At 38.0% G+C, this 16,639-nt stretch overlaps 1 protein-coding gene across 5 annotated transcripts in view; it reads right to left on the bottom strand.

Annotated features, from left to right (window-relative positions):
* Positions 1-205: 205 nt before the first annotated feature.
* nckap5l (NCK-associated protein 5-like) overlaps positions 206-16,639 on the bottom strand; it is a 30,119-nt gene continuing 13,685 nt past the window's right edge. For 2 of the 5 annotated variants that reach the window (XM_042751530.1, XM_042751531.1), the window contains exons 2-12: positions 9,249-9,377; positions 9,093-9,161; positions 8,922-8,960; positions 8,526-8,645; positions 8,076-8,165; positions 4,881-7,996; positions 4,139-4,274; positions 3,976-4,051; positions 3,381-3,680; positions 3,082-3,230; positions 206-2,302 (exon numbers count right to left, since the gene is read on the bottom strand). In XM_042751530.1, coding sequence (XP_042607464.1) covers positions 2,051-2,302; positions 3,082-3,230; positions 3,381-3,680; positions 3,976-4,051; positions 4,139-4,274; positions 4,881-7,996; positions 8,076-8,165; positions 8,526-8,645; positions 8,922-8,960; positions 9,093-9,161; positions 9,249-9,368 — 4,467 coding nt within the window. In that variant the 5' untranslated portion in view covers positions 9,369-9,377 and the 3' untranslated portion in view covers positions 206-2,050. Of the gene's footprint in view, positions 2,303-3,081; positions 3,231-3,380; positions 3,681-3,975; positions 4,052-4,138; positions 4,275-4,880; positions 7,997-8,075; positions 8,166-8,525; positions 8,646-8,921; positions 8,961-9,092; positions 9,162-9,248; positions 9,378-10,993; positions 12,356-16,639 lie in introns of those variants that run through there. The other 3 variants (XM_042751532.1, XM_042751534.1, XM_042751535.1) reach the window with 3 other exon arrangements.

The following is a 16,639-nucleotide window of genomic DNA, read 5'->3' as shown; positions in this document are numbered from 1 at the left end:
CACTGTAAGCTATTATTAATAATTAGGGTGGCCATAAACAGTTTTGACACCAAATAGGGTGCATTATATATTTTAAGTAGTTTCAATCATCTGACAGGTAACTTGTACATCCTTGTTCTGACCACCAGGGGCAGCAGAATCCATCTAAGTTTATATGAAGACAAACGTATGTCACATTTTCTGTAATAAATACAGCACACAAACATACTTAAAAAGGTTTTATTGAGTTGCATGAGTGATGGCGATTGCTTAGAAAGGAGATTATGAAAACACATTTATGGCTTTTGCAGGACAGAGTGAAAACAAAAATCAGATAGCACCTTATATAAACATTTTACAGATATATTAACAACTTCATCATAAATTCTTTTGTAAACATACCAAACTAATATAAAATATTCCTGACAATTACAACAAAGTAAATAACAAAGGTTATAACGGCAGGCAAATTAGGGAACTACGATAGTAACACAAACTACTTATAAAAAATAAAACAAAAGATTTTGTGACAAATCAAGAATGACATGCGTATAAGATTGAGATGACTACAAAGTTAATTTATCTCTACAAAAATTTTACACAGGCCTGGAAAGACTGTTGGATGTGTCAAAGCATATATGCTTGGGAATGTTTCTAATTAGTCTTTTGTTGTGGTCGTGTCGTAGAAAAACAGCTATTGAGGTCAGCACAGATTAGAAAGGATTCGGGTTGTACTTTTAATCTACTAACCTATGGCTTTTTGAGCAACCACATGAAAATTAAACTTTTTTTTTTTTTTTTTGCCTGTAATCCATTTTGCAGGATAAGCATCGTCAAGCGCATGCAACGCATCTTGACTTGAATTGCACAAAAATTCTTTAGGCTGATGAAATCCGACAGGTTTGTGGCGAAAAAAAAAATCAGGAATATCCAAAAAAATAATAATAATCATCAGCAACCTGGCCGCCAGGAGGCTAATTTCTAACAGCTGTGGAAAGATGCGTAAGGCAGAGTCAGCATTATTACATCAACATTAAGAGATCATCAGCCATCTTTTCAAAATTCGCATTGGAACGATTAATGATTTTTCTCTCATGTCTAGAAAGATCCAAACTGGGATAAAGAAATCCTGGGTTTAAGTTTAAGCTTTGTTCTCTGATTGTAAGCAGGGTGATCCAACAATACACAGTTCAAAATTAGGTCACGAGTCACAAGTTTCTTTAAATTGTTGCAAAACAAAGGTAACATACACAAAAAAAAAAACAAGTCATGGCCAGATCCGGAGAACAAACTAACCTAGAGACGCAAAGCGAGACACGTACACACAAAGTCAGGCACAGAACATGTTTGAACAAAACTTAAAAGGAGTAACCAATAAAAGGTGGTCTTGTCTTACCACACTCTTCAAAGAAAATAAATAAATAAACGTAAATAATAATTCACCGTGGAACACTGTAGCTCTGTCTTATATGGATCGCACTTACTGTATGTTGCTGCCACAAGGGTTTTTTTTTTTCTTTAAACAACGAATCAGAAGTCTACAGCTGATGCAGTTTTACACAGATGCGTTTTTCTTTTCATGAAATATGCATATTAAATTAATTGAAAATCACATATATTAACATTCACTTTCTAATAACTTTACACAAATGTTGCCAAAGAGTGTGTGCACTGATGTTGCATGAGAACCAGAACATTCTGTGAGACTGAAAACTGGAAGACTGTCGCGATGAGCTCGGATTCGTCCTTGTAACGTAATTTAAAGATAACACGAGTCGAACGTCACTACTTTTGCTACTACTTGAAACAGAGAACACGAATGAGATGATAAGAGTTGATATAATGGGCTAAAAGGACACCACCACAAACACACTGTAAAAGTCCTTCTTCCAACCATCAGGATAGAAACGTGGGTATTTTGTGGGTAACGTGTGGCGTGGGATTTTTTTCGGTCAAAAAAATGGGTTATCCCGTGAGTATCCACCTTTGAAGAACATCTGAAGAATCACGGGAATCGTGGGTTTCTAAAAAGGATGTACCTGCTTATCATTCAGTTCCTTTTGAAAACACTTCAGCCTTGACTACCACACGAGGACAGGCTGTCATAGAGGGAATCGCTCAGGGACTCTGGGGTCTCCAGGACCTGGGGATGGCTTGGAGACAGGCCGTCGTCAGGTCTCTCTCTCACCAACTCCAAACCGGTGTCCCTCACCATGTCTGGGTTAGCTGGAATGCGGCTCTTGGCTCTACGTGCCTGACCGGGTTGAGGAAGACTTCTCGGGTCTCCCTCACGGCCGGCCACCGAATCACTAGTCTTGTTGCGCTGAGGGTAAAACAGGCCCAAACAAATGCAGTGAATGAGACTGAACAGTCATGATAATATACTTTAATCTTTTAAGTAATAGAATTCTATCTGCTGTGTTACCCGTTACCCAAAAAAAAAAATTATATTTAAGTCAATTAGAATTCTATCTGCTTAAAAAAAAATTATGTCTAACAAACAAATATGGTTTAAAAAAAAATTGTGTGTTTTCTATAAATAAATTACAAGTGTTAGAAGTGAATTTAGGCCCAACAACATTATAATGTACAGTATTAAAAACTGATAATCATTTTGAAATTTGCTAAATTACATTAACTGTTATTGTTACTCAATTTAAAGGTTAACTTGCAGTGAACTTTAGATGATGGCAAAGGTAATCTAAATGCAAGAAAGTAAACATGCTGCTGAACTTTACCATGTGTACACTAACAGAAATGCACATCGTTCAAAGGTTTAGGGCCATTAAGATTTTTTTTTAAATAAAGTAATACTTTTATACTATTATAAGGAGGCACTAAATTGTGACAGTAAAGACATATTTGAATAAATGCTGTTCTTCTGAACATTCGATTCATCAAAGAATGAAAAAAAAAAAAACAGTATCACGGCTTCCTCAAAAATGATAAAAAATAGTTAATAATCTAATAAATCCCCCCCCAATTACCAACATTACCAGCTCCAAGCTTTTGAATGGTAGTGTATATAAATAGTTTTAATAAAATAAAAAAATGATTGTTATTGTCCTGTTGGGTGACACTAGGATCTGAAGTGATGCTCACCCTCTTAAATGAAGTCTTATGACTCACTGGCTCCACTCCGTCTCCAACGGCAAGATAAACCTCAGACGGCTCTGCAGATGCTTTGAGGTTTGGGAAAGTCCAGTTCTTTGTGGGGCCTAATTTCATAGGTGCTCCACAGATATCAGTGCCTGAAATAAATAAAGAAATCAAAGCTGAGAAATAAAGAATAAAAACAACACCATCTGGAACTTCTTTCTCTTAATCGATGTACAATTATTCTACATTGAAAACTCACGTAACTGATTAACCTTAAGTGACGGTTAAAAAGTATTATATACCATCATGAACGATGTTTGCGATCTGGCTGGATGGAATCTTGTTTTCCAAAGTGCCAGTGTGATGATCCATATCCTGACCCCCCATATAATCCTCTTCTAAAGATGACAACTCTCTCTCCAAAGTCCAGGCCTTGTGGGACATTTTCATCCCTGAGCCATGTTTTCCCTGGAGATGAGAAGGGTCACTCTCCCCATGGGCCTTCCCTTTGGGAATGCTTTTGCAACCAGCATTTGCACTATAGTCAGGAAGAGGGAAGGTGCCAATGCCACTGTCAAGGGTGTATGTGGAGATCCCAGATCCTAAAAGAGAGGAATTTGAATAGAATATATAATTCATTATTATTTAAATTACACACGGACACATATTTTCACTTATATAACAAAGGATCACACCCTAAACATCAAGATAATGTTTTCCATACAACTGCTGCTGGATGACTCACATATGGGAACCACAGAAATTCAGACGCACCTAGATTATTCATCATCATTGACAGGTTAAAACCTGTTTTTGTCACTACATGCTAACCAATTTAAATTCCTGCCTCTAGAAACATTAAAAACCATTACGTCATGCATTGTGATCATGCCTTACCTGCAAAGTGTTCGTGATGAATCGTCTCAGCCAGGTTCTCATCTGACGTGATGTCTTTACTCAGTAACGCGGAAACCTGTGAGAAAAAAAAAAAACATTAAAAGTTCTATTAAGAACTTTCAAAACATCAATGTGCATTATATCTATGAATTTCACTTTTTACCTTTTCCATGTCATCACTGCTTCTTGTCTGACCAGCAATGCCTGCGCTCTGGTGACTGAATACAGGTCTGGATTTACAGTCAAACGAGAGGCGTCGATGTGCCATGCTGATGCTACCGGTGTCCTTCCCATCAACCCTTACGGAATAAATTTTTGAATAAAATTTAATAAAATTGATCATCCTTTCTGGAGCTTCTTTTATTAAATTGTTTTTGAGATCTACCACCAAAAAAAGGAAAGAAAAAAAAGTTGAATGCAAGTACATTCTTACATTTTGGTTAAACTTTACCTCTAATTTATTAAACCATGTGCAGAAGCCCAGCCACAATGATAATGCGAATTCCCAGCTGATTCACGAGTCAAATTCTAATTATGTCTCAAAGCACATTTTCTCACGTTACTCATTCATCAGTTATTTCTATTAACTTTCAACACCTGCAAACCTGCTCTACAACTATGCACTTGAAGATTAAGGAATTAAGAATTTAAGTTATTAATTTGGCCTTTGACTTGAAGCTTTATTGTGAGTTGATTTATACACTAAAAGAATATGTCTTGGAACAAAATAGCTGAGAATATGACTGAACATATTATAAAAAATAACATTTAATTGCGTAAAGCCAAACCAAACGTCACAAACTACTTTTTTTTTTTTTTTTATCGTATTTGAAATATGTACTTGTGCCGTCTTTCTATAAAACAAATATCAAAATAAAACATTGTATAAGTTGCTTTGTACTCACCGGTTTAGCAGTTGCTGCATGAAGGTGTCAGATGGCACTCCTCTGTACATCACAGACAGCTGGCCTTGGGCTTGGTCCATCACCACCTCGCAGGAGTGTCCCTTTCCTTGTCGGTCCAAGGCCACTCCATTCACATAAGCTCGCTCTTCTTCAAGAGCTTTATGCAAGCCCTCTGCCTTCTCAATCAGCATGGAAATGTTTAGGCTCTCGCTCTCAGTTTTCCTCGCTGCCCCCTTGGAATCCTTGCCTACTGATGATATATTGAGTTTCCATTCCCTTTTGTCATCTTTTGCTTTTGACGTTTCTGGTTTACGGCTAAGAGCAGGAAGCTTGCTTTTTCTCAGACCAAACCAGCTGGCAATTCCATTGGAAGCCTTTTGCTTGACCTCAACCATTTGCCCTTTATCTTGCTCTTGTAGTTTCAGCATATTTTCCTCAATGCCCTTCATGACCTTCTGCTCTATAGAAGACTGTGGACTGGGGGCAGAGCGCCTTTTTTCTTCAACATTCTCTACTGGCCTTGGTGGTGATGGAGGAAGACTCTCTCCGTAGGAAGAATTCTTCTTCTTGTTTGCCCTGAGATGGTTCCTGTCCTCAGATTTGGACATGTACCTCTGAAACTCTTGAGTAGGTTTCCCATCTCGGTTCATAGAGGGTGGCACAGTTTTAGTTGGTGATTTGAGGGCGATTTTATTGGGGCTGCCACTATGGGGACCAGCGACATTTTTTCCATTATATGAAAGGCTATGAGGTGCCATACTCTTAGCATAGCTCCGCAAAGCCTGTGCAGCCTCTAGGTTAGTAGATGGTGGATGCATCTTAGACTTCGGGCTCTCCTGCTTGGCTAAGAATGTTCTAGAGGATTCATGTTCAAGTTTGGAGACTAATGTGCAAGAGGGAAGAGACCTGACAGCTTGCTCGACATGCTGAAAGGCTGCTTGTTGTTTTGAAATAGCACCATCGAGATGACCTGAATGGTATGATTTATCCTCAATGGAATCTGTATTTTTAGGAAGTCTATATTCTCCTGACTTGCAATCAGAGTTTCTGTCAGCAATTTTGCTTTTATCGGTGGTTCGCGTTGGTATGCTTGCAGCGGACTGAATTTCTTTCTTCTCTGCAAGTGGAGGACAAGTTGTGGACTCTTCTGGGTTCCTCAACTTGCCAAGTGCAGCTAGTCGTTCTTTAAAAGAATGACTTGATTCACCTGAATGTCTACCAATCCCTGATTTCTTAGGAACAGGTGGTGGATCGTTCCTTTTAAAAGGTGATTCGGAGCTTTGTGAATCATTATCTACCATTTCGTTTTTCTCTTGGCTCCTGGACCTCGTGCTTATCCCACTCTGAGCCTTCTGGGATGACGACTGACTAGGCAGACTGCGATGATTGACTTGCTTATGCCACACCGGACTCTCTGAGCTGTCCTCTTGGTCTGAAGAATCAGACTCTGGTGAGATTTCCTTCTGCTTGAGACTTGTTGGTTGCTCTATACTAAACTTCGTCTGCTTTCCTTTCGCACCTTCATTAACCGGGCTGGAATTTTGAAGAGATGAGCTCACTTCTCCAAGCAGCTGGGATACATCGTTGCCACACGTTTTGGAGATGTCAGTGACATTTTCGTAGTGTGGAATTTTCTGAGGAGTCTTTTGAATGTGAGAACTTTGCGTAGGCTTGGCTACACGAGTTGCTTTAGGGATACCACAGCCAAGGTCCTTTGGCAATGGTGCAGGGACATCATCAGGCTGGGGTGGAGAAGTTGGAGCAGAGTGTGACTCCGATTTAGAAGGGGGCAGCTGTCTTTGCCTCTCTGTCGTGGTGGCTTTTCGCGTGGATACAGGGGAATTGTGCACCTCATAGTTGTTGCTCCGACAAGGAATCTTCGAGCTACGAGTCAACTGAGGACTGAGACGAGGTGGAGCAGGTACTGCAGTACGTTCTCCAAGAGTGGGTATCTTGAGGAACTTGAGCAGTTTGGAAGGTGAGGCCTTGACCTCTCTAAGGCAGGAAACTTGATTCGTGCTGACCACAACTTTTGATCTAATGGACTGAGGATCGGAAGGGGTGTCTTTCACAGGGACGGAGATATCATCCAGTACTTTTGAGGCAGTATGATTCTCATTAGGAGAAAATAACAGGCCTTTGTGGACTGGTTCATTGCTGTCCATCTCACAGTGTGCATTTTGTAAATTGTCTTTGAGTCCTGAAGTAGGCAGCTTTGAGGTGGCTACGTTGGCTTGACAGACACAGTCAGTGTCTTCTTTTGTTGCAAACTCTTCCTTCTCGAGTCTTTGTGGCGCTACAGAGTTTAAGTGCTTCAAGTCCGAGTCCAGTAGTGCCACATCAATTGTGCTATCATCACAAATCGTCTCATTGCAGGTGCTGCCGCTTGACCTGTTGGATTGAGATTCAAGGAGAAGGTCAGATAACCTATTCTTGTCTCTTGTTTCCACCAACACGTGATCGGACCCTCTTGGCTGATCTCTTTCTGAAACGGTTAGTCTTGAGTATAATTCAGGGACTTCTAATGAGTGGGGATCATTCGGTGGGTTAAGACCTTGCTCTGCTGAAAGAATGGCCATATCTCCAGATGTTCTATTTATAAACAGTTCACTTGTACCTGTGGTAGGCTTCACAAGGCTCTGCATTTCCACGTTCTCTTGGAAATCGGGCCGAGCCAGATTGAGGTTATCGATGGTAATGGGAGCTGAAGTGCAACAATTGTGGCTACTCTTGGCTAAGCTGACTGAATCTTTATTGGACAGCATCAGGCATGTGCTACAACTACCACATTTTACATTGCTGTGCTCTCCTCCATTCAAATGCTGATGTGTGCAAACATCTGGACAGGAATGGGAACAATGTGCTTTTGGTGCACTGCACCTGGATGAATTGTCTCTACAGGCTAATACAGCCTCCTTAGAGGCAAGAGCCTGGCTATAGTCACAGATTGAGGGAATGCCAGAGGAACGATGGTACCGAAGCGGATCCGTTTCTTCAAGCTTGCGGAGGACCTCTAAAATGTGTGCTTTCTTCTTCAGGAATGGGGACATGGCCTCCATGGACGTGGATGAGCCTTGGGTCTCTGGTATGCAATTTTGTGCACATTCGCTGTTTCCCTGTGGAACCAAATCATAGGAATGAGGTAAAGTTGTCATACAAGACTGATTCAACAAAGACTTTGTGTACGGCTCTTACCTTGGCCTGTGCATTCCTCTGAGCCTCAATCAGTTTGTTAGATTCACTTTGCTGCAGCTCGCCGATGTGCTCCAGACAGGGTCCTGGCTGCTTTGATAAAAACATCAGGTAAGCTTTAAGCTTCTTATAATACGAATCAATTTTTGGATTATGCAAAACACCTCATGTATCACAACTATGCATGCACAACAAGGTTTTTTTTTTTTTTTTTTTTTTTTGCCTGTTTACACACAAATTCCTTGTAGTTAAATGAAAAAAATGCTTGCCCAAGCAGCCCAGGCAAATTAAACAGGAAGACGTTAATTGAGCCATTTTCTTCATTTTGCAAACAAAACTAATAGGACATCCCTGTGGACTTTAAAGAATGTTTTGTGAAAAACAAACTTCAAACTAAAATGTAAAGTGCACTGTACATTTTGTCACCGTATGTTGAAGGATTTAATCATTTACCTGCTGGTGTACACATGATTGACTGTGCAGTTTCTCCTGCAGGAGCTCACACAGTGTTCTGTTCTGCCTCTCCAGATCAAAAACACGCATTTTCAGCTTAATGCATTCCTCTCTGAGATCCTAAAAGAAGAATCCACAGCTTTTAAAAAACATTTTTAAAGATATATGACTAGAATATGTACACCACTTATAAAATATACAACCAACATTACATATTAAACATAACAAAATACATTATATATGAAAATTATTCCAGAATTTAATAATTCAATAAGTTATAATAAATAATACTTCATAAATAAATATGAATTAAATATAAAATAACTCTTTAGACTTTGTAGTTCAAATTAAGTTTTTATAAATAGGTTCCCTGATGCAAAACCACAAAGTTTTTACCTTTTGATTGAGTAAAGCCTGCACAACATGGTTGGCGACCTAAAAATAAACACATAAATTAAACGTAAAATACTTTCAGGACTATTTTATTTTTCATCTGACTCTCTAATTGGCTTCTAATTAGGCAAAAACATTGCAAATCTCCATAGGAAGGGTTGGTAAGGAACTCACCTCGTCTAAGCATCGTTCATATGCTTCTCTTTGACTCTCGTTTGCTAATGAAAGGGCAGAGTTCTCGGCCTGTACAAAAATAGAACAGTTTAAACAGTAAGTCAAGGAAGAAAAGTAAACAAAACTGTATTCTTAGTGAAAGCATATGCCACTTACTTGAAGTTCTCTCACTCGCTCCAGAAGCTCACTGTTACTCTCTTCCTCTAGATAGGACTCCAGATCACCCTCCTCAGACTCAAAGTCCTCATCTACTCTATTTTGGGCCTCTTCTGACATTGTCTTTACCTAACAAAAAGAAAGAGATTGAAGATGAGAGGAGTGTTTGGCAAAACTTGTTTGAAGACTCATTATTATTGTGATTCTCTTAGGTGTGCTAATGAAGCAGAAATCACACACTCCACCTTGGTTAAAGAGTTTCAGATTCTTGATGTTTTAACCCCTGTGTTTGCATGTTGTAAACAACTGGTTTAACGACCTGTAAATCAACTTTCCAAGCATTCTTGTGTACTTGGAGTTGTTACAGAACATACCAGCGGTGTGCCTTTTAATCTCAATTTAAAAGAATTAGCGTGATTATCGAGTCTTTGAGACAGCTGGGTGTGAATAAGCAGGACTTGAGTCCCTGGCAGGACACATCTTTACTTTAAGGGTGTCATCAGAGGGGATTAGACACAAGAGGTCTGAACACACTGGAGGATTCCAGCCATCATGCAGACTCATGACCTACTGACTTACTGACTGGGGCACAGAATCAGATCCTCTTGACCTGCATTTAAACTTAGATGAAAAAAAAACACATGTTCTAATGTGTGCTAAAAAAAAAAAAAAAAAAAAAAAAAAAAAGACCCAGTTTTACTTATCATAATGATATAAATTATATTAAAAAGTAACATTTATCAGTTAAAAAAGCAACATGATCAAAAATATATTAGATAACATTTTGTTTAAACAAAAAATCTCAGTGATACCAAAATATAATTTAAACATGCTTCTCCTGTTTCTCCTGATTTTGATGGATGGTTTGTTTATGTAAACATCCTTATTGTTGAATTATACCATAACAGTAACCTCCAGTCACTTTCATCCACCTATTCCCACCACTGCACTATACCAGAAATTTGACCTTCAAAACGAACAGCGGATGTAATCAGCGGATGGACTATCACTGCAAAACTGAATCTGAAAATCAATATGTTTATGGGACTTATTCATTATCGATCCTCTAAGCATTCTGTGTGCTCATTTATGTAGCAAGCTTGTCTATAGATGTCTAACATTGCGAGTGAATAGCTTAAATGGAAACTCCATATCTGGAAGTAAATGAATACAAAGGCTTATTGGGGTCAGAGGTTTGACAGGGTGCAGCGGGTCAGAGAATACTGCTCTGTTTTAACAGTAAAGATGGCACTATTCAAAAGGCTCCAGGCCACACTATAGAGTTGGTAGTTCCTGCCGTGCCAGGAGGCTCCTTTCACATGACAGACTCTTTTCACAAAGACACAAGGCATAGCCTTCCGATAGAGGAAGATGTATTTGTAGCATAACTGTCACACATTAAGCCGTGCAGAACGGAAGCATTTACATTTTTCATATAAAAGATACTTTTATCCACAATGACTGACAAAACAAAAATAGATACATTAATGATAAATCAAAATTAAAATCAAAAATTAAATCCATCTACAAATCCAGAAATCCTATGAAAAAATTCCTATTTCTAAATAGTTCTACTGTATTGTCCTATAAAATACTTCTATTGTACCAGATGTTTAATAAATGTTTAATAAAAAAAATATAAATAATCTATTTTAAAAATTTAAATAATAAAATATAAAAATAAAATAGTAAAATACTAAACTGAATAAAATAAATAAATAAAATAAAAATAACCAAAAACTCACCAAGGAATGAATATAGAGAAAATCCAATGCTTTGGGCAAAAAGCTTGAAATTGTATACCTTAAAAAGCAAGTTTATATGATATTCCTCTGTTGGGTGAATACAGCTCGAAGAGTAGAACTAACCGGTATTCCAGATTAGCACTCCTGTTTCTTGTCTGAAAAGAAAAACCTAAACAAGACATCCCTCTGGATTTCACTGTGTCACGCTTGAGTCCTCATGTGCGTCTGTCTAAAAGAGTTGTGTGATAATGAAGATGATCTCGAGCAACAAGGAAGTTAAATCTGCATATTATGCGTAAGTGATGACATATTGGTTTCACAACATTTGCAATACTGGATTAGCTAGAACTGTGTCATGTCTCTACACTTTACCCCATCTTGTAAATGCTTGACCGTTTTCCGAATGCTGGAGGCCAGGGCTGGGCAAAATCTTAAGAGGATCACCACCAGCCTCTATCATCTTTCCTTTTCATCTATGAATCACTTGCAAGCAATAAAAAAAATGTACGTGTGAGTAAGCTGATTCTAGTGAAACAGAGCCTCAAAAGCCTATTTTTAGAGTCTTTTTGATAATACTGTCATTGGAGAGATGACTGTCAGTCAAGAAATTCCCCTTTATCGCTACTGTACTTTTCGACCTTCCTCAAAAGTCTCCAGAGAGACAACATCCAACATTCCTTAAGAGATGTTTGGACTAACTAACACGGAATCAAGATGGTCAACTTAACCAGTGGTTTAAAATTAAGTAAGTAAATAAATAAATGTGCATTCATCTTCAGGTCTTAATCAGTTTAGACCGCTTCCTTCTTTCTAGACAAGACTGAAACAGACTATTTTTAGTTTCAGTCAAGAACTACCACACATGGTTTAACCACACCACTGAGTCGCCACTCAATTATCAAGGTTTGACCCAAACATTTGCTCCATGGTGTCTCCAAGACCAGGAATGATGGAAGAATGATTTAGTCATACTGCTGTTAGAAACATTCCTGGTGTTTGAGACAACAGATAAGAACTCATATCATGACTATCACTTTGCGGTGATGCTCTTGTGTCATTGAACTATAGCTATGATGTTGAGAACAGACGTCCTGAGGGCTAATGGTCTCAACTACAGTAAAATCATTTCTTAAACACAACTGATGTACTGTGTTCAGTAGAACAGGGCTAATCTTCTGTGCTCTTGTAAGGATCTAAGCAGATTAGCATCAGTTTGCATCTGGCCCTACACTTAAGGTTGCAGCATACAGACTGTTATATTGCTCTTTGCTGGACACACGTGACAACCTACCCAGATCTTTAAAGGGATCTTTTGTTTATTAAATGCATGAAACAAAAAACTGTCATCACTCATCCTCATCTTGTGTTTTATTTATTCAAGAGCAAAAAGGCAGGATTACACTAACCACACTTCAGTGTAATGAAAGTGAATGAGGACTAGGTGTGTCATGATTTTTTTTTTTTTTTTAAAGACCCAGTTTTACTTATAATGATATAAATTATATTAAAAAGTAACATTTATCAGCCAAAAAAGCAACTTGACCAAAAATATATTGGATAACATTTTGTTTCAACTCTCAGTGATACCAAAATATAATTTAAACATGCTTCTCCTGTTTCTCCTGATTTTGATGGATGGTTTGTTGATGTAAACATCCTTATTGTTGAATTATACCATAACAGTAACCTCCAGTCACTTTCATCCACCTATTCCCACCACTGCACTATACCAGAAATTTGACCTTCAAAACGAACAGCGGATGTAATCAGCGGATGGACTATCACTGCAAAACTGAATCTGAAAATCAATATGTTTATGGGACTTATTCATTATTGATCCTCTAAGCATTCTGTGTGCTCATTTATGTAGCAAGCTTGTCTATAGATGTCTAACATTGCGAGTGAATAGCTTAAATGGAAACTCCATATCTGGAAGTAAATGAATACAAAGGCTTATTGGGGTCAGAGGTTTGACAGGGTGCAGTGGGTCAGAGAGAATACTGCTGTTTTAAACAGTAAAGATGGCACTATTCGACAGGCTCCAGGCCACACTATAGAGTTGGTAGTTCCTGCCGTGCCAGGAGGCTCCTTTCACATGACAGACTCTTTTCACAAAGACACAAGGCATAGCCTTCCGATAGAGGAAGATGTATTTGTAGCGTAACTGTCACACATTAAGCCGTGCAGAACGGAAGCATTTACATTTTTCATTTAAGATACTTTTATCCACAATGACTGGCAAAACAAAAATAGATACATGAGTGATAAATCAAAATTTAAATCAAAAACTTAATCCAACTACAAATCCAGAAAGCCTATACAAATATTTCCATTTCTAAATAAAACTAAATAAATATAGAATTCATCTATTTAAAATAATTAAAAAATGGTAAATAAAATAAAATAAAATAAAATTAAATTAAATTAAATTAAAACTGATAAAATATAAAAAATAAAAGAGTTATAACAGTAAAATGGTAAATAAATAAATAAATAATAAATAAAATAAATAAATAAATAAAATTGTATACAAATAAAATAAAATAAAATAAAATAAAATAAAATTAAATTAAAACGCACCAAGGAATGAATATAGAGAAAATCCAATGCCTTGGGCAAAAAGCTTGAAATTGTATACCTTAAAAAGCATGTTTATATGATATTTCTCTGTAGGGTGAATACAGCTAGAAGAGTAGAACTAACCGGTATTCCAGGTTAGCACTCCTGTTTCTTGTCTGAAATCAAAAACCTAAACAAGAGGGCTGGGAGATATATCAAACGATATGATCATGCGTCTCATGTGCGTCTGTCTAAAAGAGTTGTGTGATAATGAAGATGATCTCGAGCTACAAGGAAGTTAAATCTACATATTATGCATAAGTGATGACATATTGGTTTCACAACATTTGCAATACTGGATTCAGTGCTTGAAGTGGGCCGGTATGCACCAGTATGCAGTACTGGCACTTTTATATTTTAGTTTAGCGTACTGGCACTTTTTCTTGTGTAGTGGCACTTCTGACATGTTGCCCTACTAGTACTGGTACTGAGTCAAAGCATCAGTGTCTGGGTGATGCTATAAATGATACTAGATCCAGTAAAGCAAAGCAGGTCATTTGAAACCGGTAAACTTCTGGAAAGTTCAAGGATCCAGTAAAGGAATGCAATAGTAATAAGTTCAAAAACAGTACTAATGCAGAGAAAAAAACATGGCCGATTTCATCAGAGATGGCGGAGAGAATAATGATTTGCATCTAGATGGCAGTAAATTATTCTTTTGTTCAGCGTGTATTTGGCTTAAAAGCACGAGTGATCTATAATGAATTCTGGCTTAAGGTGTTTTAGATTATGCTCTGGTCAGTGGTTTAGTTATTCTGAATGGATTTGTGTAGTAGCATGTACAGTCAGGTTAAGGCAGCAGGTTTAGTGGATTTAGTGGATTACACTAACCCCATTTCATTATTGTACAGTTAAAGTTAAAATCAGGATTAGTCCGAATCATGAAGAAATTATCTAGATTATTGTGAATTTGATATACCGATTCATTTAAAAGATGCAACACGAATTATTCGTTTACAAAATGGTTATTATAGAGCATGAATCATGGACCACCTCAATGATTTTAGTGCTTTTTGCAACATTGACAGTTACTGAACTGAACAGAAACAACACTGAACTAAATTGAGCTGAGTAATGACGATTTTATCTTCTGTAAAGCTGCTTTACAGCTGAAATTTTAGGGACAAGCAAAAACAGAGGCAAACATGCACCCATGCCAACAGGATTCTTGGCAGCGCTCGAGCACAATGCAAGCCCCTTAATCCACTGATATGCAGTATAGTAAACATAGCAATAAAGCACTGTGGCGTACCCAAAACAGGGCCCCAAACTCATTTGTCTGTAAAGCAGTACATTTATTGAGGCTAAGCTTTTGAGAGACTACTGTTAATGTTGGTAGAACTTATATTCTCACATACTTCTGAGTCACTGGCTTGGTATGATGCCCAGAGGAGAAATCAAAGCTATGTTCTGAAACGAGACTCCGACAAAACAGACACCAGAGGCCACTGTCTCTTTTGCTGGATATATCAAACACAAGAGAGCCGCTGTTATCTGACAGTGTAGAGGACACAGCTTCTTGAGAGGTTGATCCAATAATGTAGAGGAGAACGTCTATTTAATCAGGAAGGACAAAGAATATTTAGATTGTACACAATGTCAAATTTATTCTTAACTATCATGCAGTGAACCTCAGGCAAGCATTTACAGGCCTATCTATTCAAGAGAAGGGCATCAAGACTAGCAGAAAATCTCAACCAGATGCCTTGTAATAAATGTAATTTATATACTTTCAGCAATTACAAAAAAAATAAAATAATGGATGGCTGCAATATTAATCCATTTGAAACTGGTAATTAATACCACAATCAGTTCTTATTCTTGTAAGAAATTTAGTACAAGCCAGTTGAATTTAGTCCTTTGTGTCGGTGTGCAAAGAAAATCCATGTTTCTTTCACCGGGCCTCACCAATAAACCATGAATAGATAATCAGCTGCCATGGATCCGCTTGTCATTTTGCATTTTTAGGAGGGGTGACTTTGTAGAGTTGTGAATGATATCTCAAGTAATGCAAATTAGGATTTAAAAGAGTGTTGATAAAAAAGGGAAACTTGATGTTGGGGGAGGCCCTGGATGGCTCGGGGGGTGGAATAAAGCCAGTGTGAAGGCAATCAAACAGAAGTAGGGCTCTATGGGATTCCAAAATGTGCTGGGAGCTCCGCCTCCATCCCCCACACTTGAGGAGTTATTAAGAAGCAGCCAATCAGCATCTGCAGAGACGGTCTCTGATTATTCACACCCTGCACAATGGGCACAGAGCCCTCAGACACCTTCATAACCCAATTATTGATTATCTTTTCACATGATTTACGAGCTGATAAAATGATCAATCACGGAGATAGAGGAAACACATAGTATGCAAACGCAGTGAATAGAGTCATAATGAATAAAAGCACTCTGTGGCAAAGCAAACAAACATATAGACCCTCCATCATGTCTCTAAGGGCATTATTTTTTCTCTTTGATGTAAATTATTCCGGGGATAAAGAGTCTCTGAAGTATGGCGAGGCAGATTCTGAATGTGGCATTAAATATATAAAATCTTTAATAATGCAGGTTTATGCAGATAGGGTAAAGATTTCCATTGCAATTTTCCGTGTGCTTTAAAGATTATTCGTCCACTTGCTTGGGCTGTCACATCAGTGACAGAAAATGCCCCCCAAAATCTTTATGGACTCTCTAGTCCTCCATTTTGTGCAAAACATAAAAGGTAAGCCATGTTTCTCAGTAGCTTACAGCAAAGTTACCACGCAGGCATCTGCAGACTCATGCACTATTGTTGTCCTTTGCAGCAGTGCACCTATCTGGATGAAGTACGTTGTCCACATTTGCACGGCCTTGACTGCAGCATGAGCTAGCTAAACACACTTAAAAGAGGACTAAGCAAAAGCTCCAGCTTGTTCAAGGACTATTTGGATTCACTGACTAACTGTGAATGAACTCCAGTCTAATTCTCAAATACTTAAGAGACGGCTTTGAGTTAAATAAGGTGATCACTCACACCCAAACAATGAAGGATGTAAGCCA

Source organism: Cyprinus carpio, chromosome B23 (genome assembly GCF_018340385.1).
Source record: "Cyprinus carpio isolate SPL01 chromosome B23, ASM1834038v1, whole genome shotgun sequence".
In the NCBI taxonomy this organism is placed as follows: domain Eukaryota; kingdom Metazoa; phylum Chordata; class Actinopteri; order Cypriniformes; family Cyprinidae; genus Cyprinus; species Cyprinus carpio.
The sequence above is the reverse complement of the archived record's forward strand: the minus strand, read 5'-3'. Positions and strand labels throughout refer to the sequence as shown.